At 50.7% G+C, this 18,414-nt stretch overlaps 2 protein-coding genes across 2 annotated transcripts; one reads left to right on the plus strand and one right to left on the minus strand.

Annotated features, from left to right (window-relative positions):
* The first annotated feature begins 587 nt into the window (after positions 1-587).
* Positions 588-7,881, plus strand: EEF1AKMT4 (EEF1A lysine methyltransferase 4). The gene is made up of 3 exons (XM_080816222.1): positions 588-925; positions 5,737-6,020; positions 6,547-7,881. Exons 1-3 carry the CDS (start codon positions 730-732, stop codon positions 6,832-6,834), a joined length of 768 nt encoding a protein of 255 aa, XP_080672348.1. The 5' UTR covers positions 588-729; the 3' UTR covers positions 6,835-7,881.
* Positions 7,882-8,427: 546 nt separating this feature from the next.
* Positions 8,428-9,539, minus strand: CAMK2N2 (calcium/calmodulin dependent protein kinase II inhibitor 2; the record flags this gene model as incomplete). The annotated part of the gene is made up of 2 exons (XM_080803785.1): positions 8,428-8,498; positions 9,371-9,539. The coding sequence occupies 2 exons, from the start codon at positions 9,537-9,539 to the stop codon at positions 8,428-8,430; spliced, it is 240 nt and encodes a 79-aa protein (XP_080659911.1).
* Positions 9,540-18,414: the final 8,875 nt, after the last annotated feature.

Below are 18,414 nucleotides of genomic sequence, written 5' to 3' on the forward strand. Positions count from 1 at the left end.
CCCGGAAGCCCGACCCCTCGGCACTTTAGTTCCGCTCTCGGCGCCGGCTGTTCCAACCGACTGATCGCTGTCCGGTTTCGTGGCTTATCTACTCCACTAAAATTCACTTCTTCCATATCTTTCCTGATGCACTACACACCCCAGACGTCCAGGAATAGTCTTACTCCTCAGTACATACTTGGTTCTGGGCACACAGGCGCTAAAGTAGGTCGAACATTTGCCCAGAAAAGCAACATTCCTGTTCATGTTTTCCCTTGTCTGGCACCACACTTCGTCTGTGTTTCATGCCAGGCGCTCCTGAAGGGCAAGACCTGTGGTCGCGGCCCTCCTGCCTCCTCTCAGAGCCTTCCGCATGCTCAAAACTAGGTAGAAATGAATCTTCCATTAACTTTCAGACTTCTTAATGGCAAGAGCCGGCCAAACTGAAAATAAGCAGTGATTAGCCGAGTGAGTCCGACACTGCGAGTTTGGCTCTCAGAAGTGAGGGAGCAAGCAGTACACTTGGCCGATTCAAGTTCTGAACGATAGGATTTTCCCACCCGGAGAATTCTTCAAAGAGCGCTCACCAGAGGACGGAAGTTCCACGTGTTTGTGTTGAGCAACTGCAGGTGGTGGGCGGAGACACAAGGGCCACGCCTCCCGAGTGATACCGTGCCTATTGGCTACACCGGCGCCAAGCCCGGTCCAAAGGTGCTGGCGGTGTACCCTGGCGGCCCTGAAGCAGCAAGCATGGCCTCTCCACCGGCCCCAACGCCCCCGCCGGAGATACCAGAGCAGAATTGCAGGTACCGCGAGGTTCAGTACTGGGACCAGCGCTACCGGAATGCGGCTAACTCTGCGCCTTACGAGTGGTTTGGGGACTTCTCCGCCTTCCGTGCCCTCCTGGAGCCTGAGCTGCGGCCCGAAGACCGTATCCTCGTGCTAGGTGGGTAGTCCCGGAGCTCCCCACCCCAAATGGAGCGGGCTGGAACCGCCCCGGCCCTTTCCGCTTTCCAGAGTCTGTTTGTCCCTCTCACGAGCCAAGATCCCCTACCCTCAGCATCTCGGCAGTATTTCGCCAGGGCCGCGGGAGCCAAGAGAGTCTCTTAGCCCAAGCTCCGCCCCTCGCCGGAGAAAGACAGTTTATGAGTCTGAGTTTGTAGGTGTTCTAGGACCCTGTTCCGGACTCTCGAGGAGACAACCTCGAGTACTGGAGAGCTCAGAGGATCTAGTTCAATTCCCATCGCTAGTTGGCTGTATGACTTAGGACAAGTTGTGAACCCGTTCAGAGCTTCAGATTCACTTGTAGAAATGGAACTACGAGCTCAAGTCGGATTAGGAACGTTCAGGCACCTCGAGCATGATGCCAAGCGTTTATCTGTTAGCGCCAATGGGCACCGGAAGCCACTGTCACCTGGAGAGACCTCTCTCCACACTCCCAGTCCTACCTGACACTTGTGGTCTCTCTCTCTCTCTCTGTCAAATAAATAAATAAAACCTTTTTTTTAATTTTTAAAGATTTTATTTATTTATTTGACAGAGAGATCACAGGTAGGTAGAGAGGCAGGCAGAGAGAGAGAGGAGGAAGCAGGCTCCCTGCTGAGCAGAGAGCCCAATGTGGGGCTCGATCCCAGGATCCTGGGATCATGACCTGAGCCGAAGGCAGAGGCTTTAACCCACTGAGCCACCAGGCGCCCCAATAAATAAAATCTTAAAAAAAAAAAAATTCCTAGGACTAGAAAGGACGTATAACTGGTGCTTAAGAACTTGGACGCTGGAGGCAGTTAATTATGTTGGAATCTTTGCTTATGTAACCTTAGCTGTGGAATCATGGGCAAAAGCATAGAATCTTAGCTGTGGAGTCATGGAAAAAACACCTAAATTTCTGCACCTTCATTTTCTCGGCCTTTAAAAAATAAGAGCGCTTATTTATTGTCTTTTTTAAATGATTAAGTATGAAAGCTATCTAGGACAATGCCTAGCAACATAAAAGGCCCCATGTATATTCAAGGTTTTCTGCATGGTCCCCCAAACCCCTTCTCCCCAGAGGTAAAAACTCTCTTGAATTGTTTGCTTTAAAACCATTGTATTTATTTATAAATTTACCATAAATCTCCTATGTTTTTCAAGCTTTGGTATCCATCAAAATCACCTGGAAAGGTGGACCCTACCCTGAAAGTCTAGGGATGGTCTAAAATGGGCCTTGGGATTCTATAGTTTCAACAGGCCCACAACCGATTCTCATGCTAGTGATTGGCAGAATAAAATCTGCCAGACCGGGAGGTACCCTTTTCTAGATAGAGGGGAGAAAAGTCTAAAAATGAGAGGAACACATTCCTGGCAAGATTTCCCAAATCTAAGAACAGGACCTACAAACTTGGGAATACCTTATGTTACACTCCACCTCAAGCAAACGTAAATTCAGCACCTGGCAGGTTCTAGAGAGTGTGCTGGGGCCCTTCTAACATATGTAGTCCTCATAACAACCCATAGAGGTGAGTGATAATTATTAGAAGACTTACTCTCGGTTAGGAGTTGGTAAACTTTTTCTGAAAATGGCCAGGTAGTAAATATCTTAGGCTTTGCAGCCTATTTAGTTTCCATCACCATTACTCAGGACTGCTGCTCTACTGGAAAAGCAGCCACAGACAATACGGAAGTGAATGATACATAATAGCTGTGTAGCAGTAAAACTTTATAAAAACAGGTGGCAAGGGACGCCTGGGTGGCTCAGTTGGTTAAGCGGCTGCCTTCGGCTCAGGTCATGATCCCAGCGTCCTGGGATCGAGTCCCACATCGGCCCCCTTGCTCGGCAGGGAGCCTGCTTTGCCCTCTGCCTCTGCCTGCCACTCTGTCTGCCTGTGCTCTCTCTCTCTCTCTAATAAATAAAATCTTAAAAAAATTTTTTTATTAAAAAAAACAAAAACCAGGTGGCAAGCTGGATTTGGTGACCTTGCTCTAGGTCATTGTCTCAGGTTGGATTCCCCAGAAGCACACCCTAAGGTGAAGATTCATGTCCCAGTCATTTATTAGGAAAGTGGTTGCAGGAGAAATTGTTAAGAGTGTGAGGGAACAGGGGAGGGGAAAAGGCCAAGCAGGATTGTGATCATAGGCAAAACCTCCCTGAGGGTAGTTTCAGCCTGAAGTGTCAGAGATGCAAAATGTCAAAAGCAAACGTATGACAAAACCTAGGAGCACTCCAAGGGGATTGAGTCAGAGCACTGACAGGGGCCACTATTGTCATGCAGCAAGTAATTGTTGAAGGGTGCTATCCTACTCCAGAGCTTCTGTTTCTCTTGTTGCACAACACAGATGGGCACAGAGAGGCATCTGAACTCTGTTGAGACTGATAAAATGGCCACATTGTGAATGATGTGATTGAAAGCCTAATGGTCATGCTGATGTAGCTAAAGACAGAATGTTACTACTGAAGGTGAGTAGACCTCTTGAAAACTGCGAGATGGTGTAGCATAGTGGTTTAAGAGCTCTGGTTCTGGTGTGAGATAGACCTGTATCCAAATTCTGGCTCTATCACTGATTGTGTGACCTTGGGAAAGTTCCTTATCCACTTTGGGCAGCCTCATTATCCCCCATTGAGAACATGGTAATGGTAATAACAGTATCTTCTATATGGAGCTACCTTGAAGATAAATTGAGGTAATTCTTATAAAGTGCTTAGCATAGGACCCAGTGTTTGGTGACTGTTAGCTATCATTGTTATTGAAAATGGGAGTCAGGGGACAGTTTCTCCTGGACTGTCCAGAGAACAGAGTACCCTGCCTGAGGGCTTGTATGTCTGGTACCTATGGCTCTTCATAGAGCTTTGCCAATATCACGCAACTCTGATTCTCTCTCCTTGTTAGATTCTGTGCTTCTGATCCTAATTTGGCTTCAGTTCATATTTCCTATAGAGAGAGAAGGGACTGACCAGAGAGGATTGACAAACTGCTCAGTCCCTAAGATGGTTATTTTTCCTATAATAAGTTAATGAATTGGTATTTAGGCTTACACCTCTGTCTCTTGGTATTGGGATAGCATGCACATGGCTCTGGGCTCCCGTGTAATGAGTTCTTGGATGTGACTCAGTTCTCCAGGGCGCTGCTTCCCTAAAGCTTAACGCAGGAAGGCAGTGGCCTTCCCAGGCCCCTTCTTCGTTGCCAGCCTTCAATTACTGAGAAATCACTGCTTTGTAAGCGTGATTGGCTCTGTGGGAGGGCTTTGTTCTCCCTTCATCCTTAGTAAAGTTCTCTTGGAAGCTGCCATTCCTGTACCAAGGGGGAAAAAGGAAGGAAATTTGGGTTTGTCCACCATTGGGCAGAGCTCTGAGGGCCTATGAGGTCGGGTGTGGGATGGTGAGGGGATCGTGGGTCAGAGAACCCACTGGGATTTCATCTTGAACTCACTTAGGGTCTATTGTAAAGCTACCCTCACCTCTCACCAATGTGGTATATCTCCCCAGGCTTGTTATGGTTCCAGTGTGGAAAAACACAAACTGGGTTTTCCCAGGCAAGATAGTACTGTCTCTCAGCTGTAGGGTCTGAGGAGGAACACAGAAAGGGGCAACTGAGGACCAGTCAGCAGCCTTTGGGTGCCCTGTTCAAGTGCCAAGCCCTGCTAGATTAGGGCTATCCTAACAGCTGATCCCATGATCCTCTTAGGAGGCAAATGGGGATTAAGAGCAATCTAATCCCAAGAGCTGGGGATCACCTGTGGGGCCACTAGAACTGTCCTCCAGCTCCATTCCTAGGCTGAGACTGACCACACGAGATCCAGCATGCCATCTTAGGAAGTCACATCTACCGTGTTGTGGATCCTGTCTTCTAACCTCCACTCCTTCTATCCCCATACCCTGCCCTCTGGAACTGCTTTCCAGGAACTTCCCACCAGAGTGTTAGGGTCCTTCAAGACTCTGATTGGTTGTCAACTTCCATGAAAGCCTTGGTCGCCCCACCAGAGGTGGGGACAGGAGCCATCCTATGTGTTTTCACAGCCCGTCCCTACTGAAACTCTCATCGCATTATGTGGCAATTGCATGAACGTACATTTTTTCTTCCCACCAGAGCATGAGCTCCGTATTCATCTGCAGAACCCAAATGTAGTGCTTAATATATTAAGGAATTACAAGGAATCGGCCCTACTGTGTGTCCCCATCGAGTTCCCCTACATTTGCTAATTCTGCCCCAGGAAACTGAAGTAGGATAGTAACCCCTAACATGATGTCTTCCCAGGGCTGATATCAAAGCTTCTCTGAGAGGTTAGGGATTAGGATAATACTACTAGTATCCTAATAATAATATGATGGTCCTAATGATGCTAATAGTATCCCAACTCTGAGTAGGAGGGAACAGGCTTGGAGTTAAATGACTCGCCATGGCTGACAGAATCTAGATCTTTGAACTCAGAAGTTCAGAACACCTTCAGCTACTCCCCAGCTCCTTTAGTTTTTAAATTTAGCATATCACATTCTGCATGTAGGCTAGGTATTGCTATCTCCATTTTTCTGAATAGGAAATTCCAAGTTCCTGGTATGAAAACAACTTGCCCCTAGTCTGCGCAGCTCAGAATGTTAGAGCAGGATATGGGCCCAGGTCTGTATGACTCCAAGGCTTGTGCTTTTTTGTACATGGTTCTTCTCCTTCCATACAGGAGGGTTTAGGCTGAGAGCAAATCGGCCAAGAGTGGATGGATAATTGGGGCAAGTGAGAACCAAAGCTAACCTAGCCCTTTTGCCACCCATTCTGACCCTTCCCACCCCAGGCTGTGGGAACAGCGCCCTGAGCTACGAGCTGTTCCTTGGAGGCTTCCCTGATGTGACCAGTGTGGACTATTCATCAGTAGTGGTGGCTGCGATGCAGACTCGCTACGCCCATGTGCCCTCGCTGCGCTGGGAGACCATGGATGTGCGGGCCCTGGACTTCCCCAGTGGCTCCTTCGACGTGGTGCTTGAGAAGGGCACGCTGGATGCCCTGTTAGCTGGAGAACGGGATCCCTGGAATGTGTCTTCTGAGGGTGTCCACACTGTGGACCAGGTGCTAAGTGAGGTGAGGGAGCAACAAGAAAGGAGGGCAGACCGAGAGATGGGTTTCGGGAGACTGGGGTTTCAGGAGATTGAAAGAACTCAGAGGCTGGAAGGAGGCATAGTTTGGAGCAGGTGGTGGGTCACCTTCAGCACTGCAGTTACCTGAAGGAGGGGGGTGGTTAAGCTGGGTCAAGATTATAGGGGGCTGGAGTGGCCAGGCTCACAGGTGCTGATGATTGGCTACTGGGTTGCCATAGGGATGAGGTAGCAGCCAGGTTCTGGATAGGTAATACAGACCAGGAGAGTGAATAGTTGACAGGAAAGCAGTTCCCCTGCACCTGACATCATTCCTATGTCCTGCCTGGGTTGAATATAGCCCTACCTCCATGGAATGACTAGGGCCAGAGAGGAGACTCACTCTTTCCATGGAGAGCCCTGAGCTACATGCAGGATGCAGGGTGGTACCTGCAAGGGTATCTGGGGCCATACTGACCTTTGAGAACCTGGAGATGGACTCCTCACCAGTGACTTCTCTGTCTGCCTTGCAGGTGAGCCGGGTGCTGGTCCATGGAGGTCGGTTCATCTCATTGACCTCAGCTGCTCCCCACTTTCGGATCAGACACTATGCCCAAGCGCGATATAGCTGGTCCCTAAGGCATGCAACCTATGGCAGCGGTTTCCACTTCCATCTTTACATCATGCAGAAGGGAAGAGAGCTCACTGTGGCCCAGCTGGCCATTGGGACCCAGATCCTCTCACCCCCTAGACCTTCCATCACACCCTGCTTCCTCCAGGACTCAGATCACGAGGACTTCCTCCGTGCCATTCAGCTGTGAGGCCAGAAGCATGGTCCTCTGGCCTTTCCTGCCTTTCTGCCTTGGGCTCTTCAAGTACTTGGGATTCCTGACTCAGGGCTTAGGGTTTGATTCAAGGTGCTCACAATCCCAGAGGCCTCATGCCTAAGATAGAGCTGATGGGAGCACCCCACATGAAACAATACAGCCCAGGTCAAACTAGATCCCAGATCCCAGGTTTCTGGTTTCCTTCTTGGGTTCCTCAGATTTTTCCTGGATTCCCCAACTTCCTCCCTTACCATAGTGAACCACCAGTGATTCATCCCCTAGGGCAAAGCTCAGCACGTCCCCTCCGCATGCCAGCCAGACTCTGAGACCTGCATCCCTGGGGCCTATTATCGACCCCCATTCAACCTGGATTTATCCAACAGAGGGTGCAGGCTTTGAATCAAGATTGTTTTATGCTTCTGATCCCAGCTTCAGCTCCAACTCTAGTCTCCTATCCTGCTTAGATTGTTTATTTACCCCAGGAATCTACATTGTAATGAACTTCTCAGGCCAGACTGGCCTGCTTGTTTCCTTGGCAACCCTTCCCAGCCAGCAACCTGTGCCTGAGACTCCCAAGTACCTGCCCCCCTCCCCAAACGGGATTGGAGCCATCTTGGCCTGGGTCCTGAGCAGACCAAAACAGTGGTCACACACACACAGGGAGGTCTGTGTTTATTCACACACTCCTGGTACAGTGAGGATGGAGAACATTTACAAAGGACACCCCTGGGTTGAAAACATCTCCAGGGCCACAGGTGTCATCCAAAGGTGCACAGCAGTCCTCACTTTGGTTCCCAGGGGCAGGATGCAGGGGTCCAAGGTAAAATCAGACCTGGGCCCTTGGAAGGTGATACCTTGAGAGGAGGGGTCTGCCAGAGAGTGAGCAGACTGGCCATGTGGTTGGTTACCATGTTGGGGGCTTGTTCCATCTCAGACTCAACACCCATCCTATCTGCCAGGCGCAGAAGAGCGTGGCCGAGACTGGGGGTGGGGGTGGGGGCACGAACCATGAGGGGAGCCAGTAAACAAAGAGTCGGATATAAAAATACAAATGTGCTGAGGAAGTCCCTTAGAAAGAGGCTGAGGCTGGGGTCACGCCAGACAGGGTGGGAGTCAGGGAGCGGCCTGGAGGGCTGGGCTCAGGTAGGTGGGAAGCTCATGCAAATACGCAGCCAAACATCCCTGGCTGCGCGCGCGGTTCGACACCAGACCGGCCGGAGAGGGGCGGGGCAGGGGAGCCGTGCGGGAGGGGGCGAGTCTGGGGCTGAGGGCCGCGGGTCTCTGTGTCCGTTCCGGTGTGCGGGGTGGGGCTGCGGCCCGAGGTTCTAAAGTGCATGAGAGCTGCGGCGGGCTCCGGGCCAGTCCGCGCCGCCGCCGCCGCCGCCGCCGCCGCCGTGGTGCTGAAGCGGACAGCTCCGGAGTGCCAGGCGGCGGCGGCAGCGACTCCAACCCGAAGGCGGCGCGGCCCTGCAGCCCCCGCCGGCGGGCGCCTGGGCCGGGGCGGGGGGCGCGGGCAGCCGCATAGCCGGCCCGCGCTCCTGGCCGCTGCGGGGCTGGGCCCGGAGCCCGCCGCCCGAGCCGGCGCGTCTACACTCCGGACGGCGGCTTCTCCCCCATCCCCTTCAGCACGTCGTCTATCCGGTCATCCTCGATCACCACTGCGCAGGGAGAAAGCGCGTCAGCCGCGCGGCCTCAGGGGGCGGCGGCGGCGAGAATGGGCCCCGCGTCCTCGCGCCCCGAACAGCTATTTCCCGTGGCCCAGTGACGCCCCTCGGATGCCCGTGCCACAGTGCCCTCCGCATCCTAATTCTCTTGCCGACTGGACCCTCCGCGGAACCCAGTTCCCACAGGCCCTCCTCCCCTCCCTATGGAGGAACGCCCCCCTGTTCCAACCTGCAGTTCAACCTCCCAGTCCAAACCCTCCCGCCGCCTGAGCTCTCCTCCATCCGAGCTGATCATCCTTTCGCTCGTGGGAGCCCCCTCTTCGACAGACCCCCTTCTCAAACAGAATCTTCACCTAGTCCAACCCTCTTCCGAACCCTCTCTCCTCTTGAACCCCTCTTCCGATGCTGGCACCAACAGAGCCCCCTCCCCATGCAAACAACGAGGACAACCGAATCCCCGGACCCCCCCGTCCTCTCTCCAGTCAGACGTCCCTTCCCACCCGAAGGTTCTTCCGAAGCATCCACCGACTTAGCCTTTGATCCTGAAGAAGCGGCCGGTCGCCCCACGTTCCCACTTCAGGCAGCCCCAAATGCCCCGGCCGGCCCCTCCCCCTTGCCCGGGTGTCAGGGCTCTACTTCCAGAGGTGGCGAGCATCGAATCCGGGGCACTGCGTTCCCGGGAGAGGGGAAGAGAGGGACATAAGACTGCAGCGGGGACACCCCCCCCCCTGAAACCCCGGCCGGCGAGCGGCTGGCTGCGCTGGTCTGCGGCAAGAGCTGCGGGCGCTTGGCGGGGAACAGCAGCCGGGGGGCGCCCGGCGAAGGGTTTCTGGGTCAAGCGGCGACTCCGGGCCCCGGCTGCATACCTCTCTTGGCTCGGCCGATCTGACCTAGCTTGGGGGGTCGCTTGGCTTGGTTGCCCGCGAAGAAGGAGTTGGTGTCCTGCAGGCGGCAGCTGAAGGAGAGGTCGGAGCCCTCGGGGTCGGCGGCGAAGCGGCCCATCTTGTCCTCACTGTAGGGCAGGATCTCGGACATGGCGGGCGCGGGGTGGGCGCGGGACTGCGGCGGGGCGCGGGCGGCGGGCTAGCTGCCGGACCGGCCCTAGCTCAGCAGGGGAGCCGGCGGAAGGATGAAGTCATGCAGCATCCGGGGCTGCGGAGCCAAGCGGGGCCTCCTCCCCCGCGCCTCCGCCTCCCGGGCCGCTGGGCAGGCGGCGGCGGCGGCGGCGGAGGTGGTGACGGGGACCGGGCGGGGGCGGTGCGCGGGGGGCGGGGGTGGCGGCGGCGGCAAGAGCGGAATGACGATGAGCACCCGACTGCCGCAGAGCGCGGCAGGCGGGGCGCGGTGGAGGTGGGGCGGGCACCGGCCGAGGAAGAGAGGCGGGGCGGGCGGGGGGCGGACCGGAGAGCGCCCAGCAGGTCCCCGAGGGCTGCGAGTGTTAGTGGGAGGGTCCTGCACGAGGCGGGAGTGGCGGCTGGACGATTTGTACCGGCCAACAAGTGCAGAATCTGGCCGGGAGAGGCGGGACTGGGGAGTGGGGGGCGGGAGGGAGACCGGCACCCAAGGGGCGGGAGGACGGTCCGGCAAGGACGCTCCTAGAGGCGAGGAAGGGGGACCGGGAATTGGGAGGCGGGGCCAGAAGCCAGGAGTCTGGACGCATTCGAAAGGGGGGACTCCGGAAACACGCTGGGGGTGGTGGGGTAGGTCCCACACCGGTTAGGTGAGATGGACTGTGCGAAACCCGCGGACGCGGGAATAGCTCGGGCGGGTGGATGGTGTCACCACGGTTGGCGCGTTTGTGTCGGATTGGTCTTTGGGTCCTAAACCGTTCCTCTAGAGTGTTGCTTTGACTGCCCGTCTGTGTCTGTGTCTGCCTATCTATGTATCAGTCTATCTCTCTGTGTCTGTATCTGTTTCTGCGCCCCAGATCTCTTTGTGTTACAGTCTCTGTCTACTTCTGTTTCTTAGAAGTGTCTCTGCCTTTCTGTATGTCTCCATGCTTGGCCCCCGTACCTACGTGCCACCTTTACCATCTCCTGAGTCTCTGTGTATTTCGGTCTCTCCTAGGAAGAATCTCGGTAACTGGGCCGACGCGCGCGCTCTAGGGTAGACCCCCACCCCTGCTGCTGGCGTCGAAACTCTAGCTCAAAGCGCCTCCGGTGCCCCGCAGTTCTCCCGGCCCTGGAGGTTCGGGTTGCGCGCGCTCTGTAGAAGGCATGAATGGCTGCGTCGCGGGGGGCGCCCTGGCTGCAGGTGACGCGGGGAAGCCCGGAGCGCCTGAGGACGCGGCGCGCGCCCGTGGGTATCCGGAGACAGAAGAAGAGGGACAGAGGGTACGCCCGCCAGCGTTGCGGAGGATCACGTGACAGTTCCGGCTGTACAGAAGGGAAAGCATTCTCTCCTCTGCCGTACCCCCAGCCGGCCGTCAGCAACAGCGTCACCTGCTTGCTAACACGCAGGGGCTCTGGCGCAATCACTGGCCTTGGAAGGTGGGGGGAGGTCCCACATTTGGCGTAGCTGACTACAGCGATGATTAGGGTAATAAGCCTCCCGTACATCCACTACATACCCGAGGCTGAGGGGTTCTCCACTGTCGCTGAAGCGCTTTAGCTCCTTCCCTTCAAATCACACAGTTAGTAAAGCTGCCTGGTGCTGGGTCTCCTTCTTCCAACTTCTCATCAAATGTTAGTCCCAGGGATACAGAGGCTAATGCCATGGTGGCTGCCCTCAGGAATCAGGATTGGCAACGGGAGTAGTCCCAGAGAATACATCTGTGCAGGATTCACTCAAGGCCCCAGACCTAGAGGCCTGTGCCTATCAAGTCCTCCTCCGCTTCATCCTGCTCTCTGGGATGAGGGCCAAAGCTGGAGGCCCAGCTGGAATGAAAGGAGCCCTGAGATCCGGAAGGACAAGAGATGCTGGAGCTCAGGGTCATTAGGAGAGAGTCCAGAAAATTCTACCCCCACTGGAGGTTGTCTAGAAATGGGTTCCAATCCTGGCTCTGCCACTTTCTGTGGGACCTTGAACTGAAGGCCCCATAATTATAGTTTTTAAAACTATATTCATTTTGGGGTGCCTGGCTGGCTCAGTCAGTGGAGTGTGCCACTCATGACCTCGGGGTTATAGGTTCAGGCCCCACTTTGGGTGTAGAGATTACTTAAAAATAAAATCTTAAAAAAATTCGTTCACTTATACTTGTAATATTTTAGGAAAATACAGAAAATTACATGAAACCTTTCATAGATATCCCTCCAAGCTTTTCCTCATCTGTTTGCATAATATGCCTACCTCTCTGAGCCTCTGTGTTCTAGTCTGAAGCACTGGAGATGACAGAACCTACATTAAGGACAGTTTTGTGGATGAAATTGTCATCCTGACATGAAGTGGATTGTCTCAGGAGGTAATGAACTGTGCCTCACCAGAAAGTGCTAAAGGGACCATGAGAGTTCTTGCCAAGGATGAGATGAGAGCACTGGGGAATTGAAATTATTCTCTTGTCTACTCCCAGAGTGAAAAGTTTGGAGAAATAACCATTGAACTTAGAATTCATTTGGTTAGCTCCTTCTTAAATAATCTTATTCCTGTCCCTGATGTGTGTGATAGATCGTGATTAAAGCAAAATACCTAAGTACAAAATTGTGAAGATACAGAATGACATAAGCTACAGCTATGTTGTAAAAATGCGGGGGGGGGGGGTTGTGTGTGTTAAACTGTGATCCTCTACTTAAAATTCTGAAGTTCTACATCCCTGTCCATGAGGTGAAAATTCATTTTCACAACTGAAATGAAATTAAGTTTGTTTGAACTTTTGTGACAGTACATTGAATTTCTCAACTGAAAGTCTCTCAGAACCTAGTGCACTTGATCTATATGTTCTAAACAGAATACTAAGCTTTTTGACACTTGAGTAATAGTGGCACTTTTATTCAGTTGGAAACTTTAAGCCTGTGTATCAGGTTGAATAGCCCCCCCCCATTTACATCCACCTGGAACCTCAGAATGTAAACTTATTTGGAAATAGGGTCTTTGCAGGTATAATTAGTTAAATTAAAATGAGGTCGTACTGTATTAGAGTGGGTCCTAAATCCAGTCACTGATGTTTTTATAAGAGGACAGATGCACAAAGACACACACACACAGGGAAGAAGGCTATATGAGGACGGAGAGATAGGAGTTCCTACAAGCCAAGGAACACCAAGGATTGCTGGGAACCATGAGAAGCTGGAAGAGGCAAGGAAGGATTCTTCCTTAGAGCCTTCCCAGAGGGAATGGTCCTACCGATACTTTGATTTTGGACTTTTCACCTCTAGAACTGTGAGAAAATAAGTTTCTGTTGTTTTAAGACACTCCGTTTGTGGTATTTTGTTACAGCAAACCTAGGAAATAAATGTAACCTGTTACAAATATGTTAGGGTCATCTTTTGACACCTGTGGTGACTATGTTTCTCTTTCCTTAAACTCTTTCTAGGGTCTCTTTGCTCTCACCCTGTTGAAGGAAGTCCATACCAGGAGGTATTTCTGGGACTCATTCTATTTAGCAGAGGCTGATAAATCACAAAAAAAGAATAAGGCAGATCTGTGTGGATTGACGGTAAGATCTCCAAAGCCTGCCAAAGTGTCACCAAATAATGACTGTGGAATGTGATTTCATATATAGAGAAAAAATATATACACACACTTAGGCATACACACCTACACACTGTGTGTTTAGGTATGTAAATGCATGTAAAAGAAAGATCTGGAAGGATACATACTAAACTGCTAATAATGGTTTTCTCTAAGGGTGGTCCTGGGATCCTGGCAGGTGAAATTTCATCTTTTTATTCTATATATTTATGGAATATATTGCTTTTTTTAAAAAAAAAGATTTTATTTATTTATTTGACAGAGAGAGAGGGAGATCACAAGTAGGCAGAGAGGGGGCACCTGGGTGGCTCAGTGGGTTAAAGCCTCTGCTTTCCGCTCTGGTCAAGATCTCAGGGTCCTGGGATCAAGCCCGGCATTGGGCTCTCTGCTCAGCAGGGAGCCTCCTCCTCCCTCTCTCTCTGCCAACCTCTCTGTCTACTTGTGATCTCTCTCTCTCTCTCTGTCAAATAAATAAATAAATAAATAATCTTAAAAACAAACAAACAAACAAGTAGGCAGAGAGGCAGGTGGGGGGGGCGGGGGCGGGAAGCAGGCTCCCCGCTGAGCAGAGAACCTGATGCAGGGGCTCCATCTCAGGACCCTGAAATCATCACCTGAGCGGAAGGCAGAGGTTTTTAACCCACTGAGCCACCCAGGTGCCCTGAATATATTGGTTTTGCAATAAAAAGTTTTTGATGATTTTTTAAGTTTCAAAACCAAGGATATAGTCCATTTACCAAACATCACACTCTGGTCCCACCCAGACAAACCACTTGACTCAGTAGAAATAGTACTCATTAAGAGCACAGAGTTTAGAATCAAATCAAGGATCTGCCTTCCGCCTGATGTGTGACGTTGGGTGTGTTGGTAAGCTTCCCTATCTCTTAGGTTCCTCATCTGTAAAACAGGGACAATGATACTGCTATACTATATCTTATTGGGTCAGTGTGAGGATTAAGTAAATTAACATATGTAAAGTGCTTAGGTAAGTGCAAGACAATAGAATTGTCAGCTGTGTAGGAGAGCCTAAGGAGAGCCCAAGGAAGAAATTAAGAGTAGTCTCATCAAGGGGCGCCTGGGTGGCTCAGTGGGTTGAAGCCTCTGCCTTTGGCTTGGGTCATGACCCCGGGGTCCTGGGATTGAGACCCGAGTCGGGCTTTCCGCTCAGCGGGGTGCCTGCTTCCCTTCCTCTTTCTCTGCCTGCCTCTCTGCCTGCTTGTGATCTCTGTCTGTCAAATAAATAAATAAATAACAATTAAAAAAAAAAAAGACTAGTCTTATCATTAGATATGCTAACATTTTCTTGCTGTCCTTCCAATCTCTTTTAAAAATCTGTGCTTTTATACTTTTTTTGCTTAACAAAAATGAGATTTTGTAACCCTTTTACTTCCCCATTTAATTCTAGATGGAGAACATTTCCCCAGAGCATTAACTCTTCCTTTCCATTCTCTGTAAATGTTACATTGTTATGCCATTGTATGGATGTTTGATTTATTCAACAAGACCTCTACTCTTTTTTTTTTCAATCCTCTACTCTTTTTGTTTGTTTGTTTGTTTGTTTGTTTAAAGACTTATTTATTTATTTTAGAGAGAGAGAGACAGAGCTGGCAGAGGGGCAAAGGGAGAGAACCCTCAAGCAAACTCCCCGGTGAGCGAAGAGCCTGAAGTGGGGGCCTGAAGTGGGACTCCATCCCAGGACACTGAGATCATGACCTGAGCTGAAATCAAGAGTCGGTCTCTAAATCGATTGAGGCACCTAAGCACCCCTGTTTGTTTTTGTTGTTATTACAGGCTGTGCTGTGATGAATAAATGTTGTAGGGAAAAAATGGTCCCAATATTTTGTAGCTCCTCCAATCAAGGAGTAAATTCTATTTCTTCCTCCCTGAATCTGGGCTTGACCATATGACTTATTTTGCCCAATAGGGACATTAGCATATGTGGGGCAGGCAGAGGCTTGAAAACTGTTTGTGTACTGGGGTTGGCCTGCTTTTTGTTTCTGGGCATCCTGAGACCACGATATGAAGGAGCCCGGGCTAGGCTACTGAAGAAGGAGACACCACACAGAGCCAGGGCCCCCTCATCCCGACTGAAGCCCAAACATGACAGTGAGGCCATTCAGCTACACCACCCAATTCTTGCTGAGTTGAAGTGGAACTGAAGAACCATCCAATCAACCTGCAGTACATAAGAAATGATACATGTTTGCTATTTTAAGCCACAAAGTTTGGGGAGTTCTGTTTTGCAGCAAAAGCTAACTAATACAAACATCCTATAGATAATGCTTATTTCCTGGAATCATTTCCCAGAATCAGACTTTCTGGTTCAGAGTATATACACTCACACCCTTAAAAAAATATATTTTATTTATTTATTTGAGGGAGAGAGGGATAGATTGAGAGAACAAGTGGGGGAGGGGCAGAGGGAGAAGCAGACTCCTTGCAGAACAGGAAGCCTGACGTGGGACTTGATACTGGACTCTGGGATCATGACCTGAGCCGAAGGCAAATGCTTAACCAACTGAGCCACTCAGGCGCCCACACTTATACCTTTTGATTCATACTGCCAAAAAGTTATATCAATTTTTAAGCCACCAGCAGTGTAGACAGTGCTCATATTTCCCATCTTTGTCAACACTGGACATTAATGTGTTTTGTTATCTTCATGTCTACTTTGTCCTTGTAAGTTCAGCATATAAACCGTTGTCCATGTCCTCTCAATTCACAATCAGTTTGGGGTGGGGGGAGACCAAAAGAAAGATCATTTTAGGAATAGGAAAAGAAGAGCAGGGAAGATCGAAAAAAATAATAGAATGAGAGAGGGAAAAAGAGACAAAGGTGATAAACACAGAGGAAAGAAAATAGAATTATAGAATAGAGCAACCTCTAAGCCTCTCATGCTAGGATATTTAACATGTAATCAGAAATAGTTATGAGCCTAAAACATGATTTGAATCAGGAAAGAGACATGGAAAGGAAATGTGCATTTAGGGAAAGTCTGGTGAAACTGAGAACACTGTAAACCTAGGTACCAGGCTTTCTCCTAAGTGGCTGCATGTAATTGTCACAGCAACTCTCTGAGACACTGATGACTATTCCCATTTTACAGATGAAGAAAATTAAGGGTCTGAGCTTTCAAGTAACTTGATAAATATCATACAGCTGATCAAGAATTGAGCCCAGATTTGAGTCCAGGTCTGTCTGGCTTTGAAAACTGATGTGTTCCCCATGACCCTTGCAGAGAAAATGTGATGGAAGACCAGCAGCTAATGTTGGGAGGAAGTATATCCTCCTTTTGATTCCTGTTGCCAAAGTGCTCTCCAGAAAGCAGCCAGACTGCCTGGGTTGGAATCCCAGCTCTGCTACTTACTAGCCATGTGACTCTTAGCCTCCCTATGCCTCAGTTTCCTCATCCGTAAAATGGCTTCATAATTGCCATGACAGTAGATGTGCACCTGGTTGTAAAGTCCTTACAGCAGTCGCTGGCATGTGCTAAAGGACTATGTGTCATTTCCATCATGGCAGGGAAGCCATGGGACTAATTCTAATGAGCCTGTTGCCAGGAAGTTCTTATGTAGCAGCTTTGGTTACACTACCCTGACCATGCCATGGTGGGATTTCCCACCCTCCAAGACTGTCCCTGCTGCCATGGTCCCCTTCATCCAGCCTCGGGGGTGATAAAGGAAAGAGGTGAGAGCTGTGATGCCACTGCCATCAGAGCAAACATGAACAACTCCAAAAACTTGTCCCAAGTGGCGATCCCAAGGCCTTGCTGCTACAGACCCCAGTATGGCTGAATGTGAAAGCCTCTTGCTCAGGGAACACCTAATGAACCTACTGTCTGGAGGAAATAGAACAGCTTTCCTCCAGCCTTATGATTGTCCTTTCTTTCCATAGGATTTTAACAATAACACAAAAATAGCAGCTTACACATTGAGTGAGTGCCCTATATGTGCCAGACACCATCATTTGACATGGGGACTACTTTTATTTCCATTTTACAAGTGAGGACATTGAGTCTGAATCCAGAATCTTTCAGCCTACCTATAATACTGTACTGTCTCCTGTTTGAGAACATGCAATTGGCGGTGTGTGTATGTGTGTGTCTGTGTGTATGTGTGTGTGTAAGTGCCAAAGAAAGCAATCAAACATTCTCAGCCTGATCAATTCATCATCCATCCTTTCTCAGCCACAAGAGCAGCCCATGTCAGAACCTCATGCAGCAAGCTGAGGATGGAGGTGAGTGTTGAGAAATGGATTATGGATTTGCCAACATCCTGAGCCTTCTCAGGTCAAATTCATGTACTCTGTTGGGGAAGAGGGAGGGAGGAGAATGAGGCACTTTTTAAAAAACTGGCCAAAAAAAAAAAAAAAACCAACCCAAAAAAACAAAAAACAAAAAACACACCCCACTAGGCACTCTTCGGTGCAGCAGACGGCAATAGCACCAGGACTGATTAAGGAGTGACAATATGGAAGGCAGATGGCACATGCATAGATGCCACACTATTGCCTTTCAGTTAAATATTGCTCGGTTTTTTTTTTCTTGTAAACCTCCCAAATAAAATGGTTTGCTTTCCTCAAGTTAGAAGTGTTAGCACGTCTTTTCTTTAAATATCTGAGCATAGCTGCTTTTTTCCCTGCCAATTTGTCACCATCTGTAACCCTCCCTTTGTGAGATGATCTGATGACAACGATTATCTTGGGGAGTGAAAGTGCAGTCTCAAAGCAACAGGGAAGAGTGGAGTCAGAGTGTGGGTGAGGTGTGTGTGCTGTGTGTGTAGTTTGTGTGTTGGCTCTGGGGGCCTTGTAGAGGTATAGAGGGTGAACGTGCGGTATGTACACTGTGCGTGTGGACCCTGTGTTGGGCTGAGTGCCTGCCTGCGTCCTTTGGGTCCGTGTGCTCTCTGGGTAGATGCCGTGTGGAGACCCCGTATGTGGGTCAACCGCCGAGTGCTGCTCTGTGTGTGTGCCGGCTGAAGAGGGGCTGTGTGGACTGCCGGGGGCAGATGCTCCTCCCGAAAGCATCATTTCCTAAAGGTGTTCGAGGGTGATGGGGAGGCCTGCAATGTGGGGAGTGGGGGCCAAGAAATATCACCAGCGTGCGGGCCTGGGGGCAAAGGCATGGAAATTATGGGTGGCTTGCAAGAGGGTGTTGCTGGGAGGGGTCAGGCTGATTCTGAAGAGGAGAGGGGTCCCGGCGTCGCGGGAGGGCGGCCGCGGGCACCGGAGTGACGCCCGGGCGCAGGGCGGGTGGCGGGCAGCGGCGGGCGCGCTCCTCCCCCGA

Source organism: Martes martes (genome assembly GCF_963455335.1).
Source record: "Martes martes genome assembly, chromosome: 1".
NCBI lineage: Eukaryota > Metazoa > Chordata > Mammalia > Carnivora > Mustelidae > Martes > Martes martes.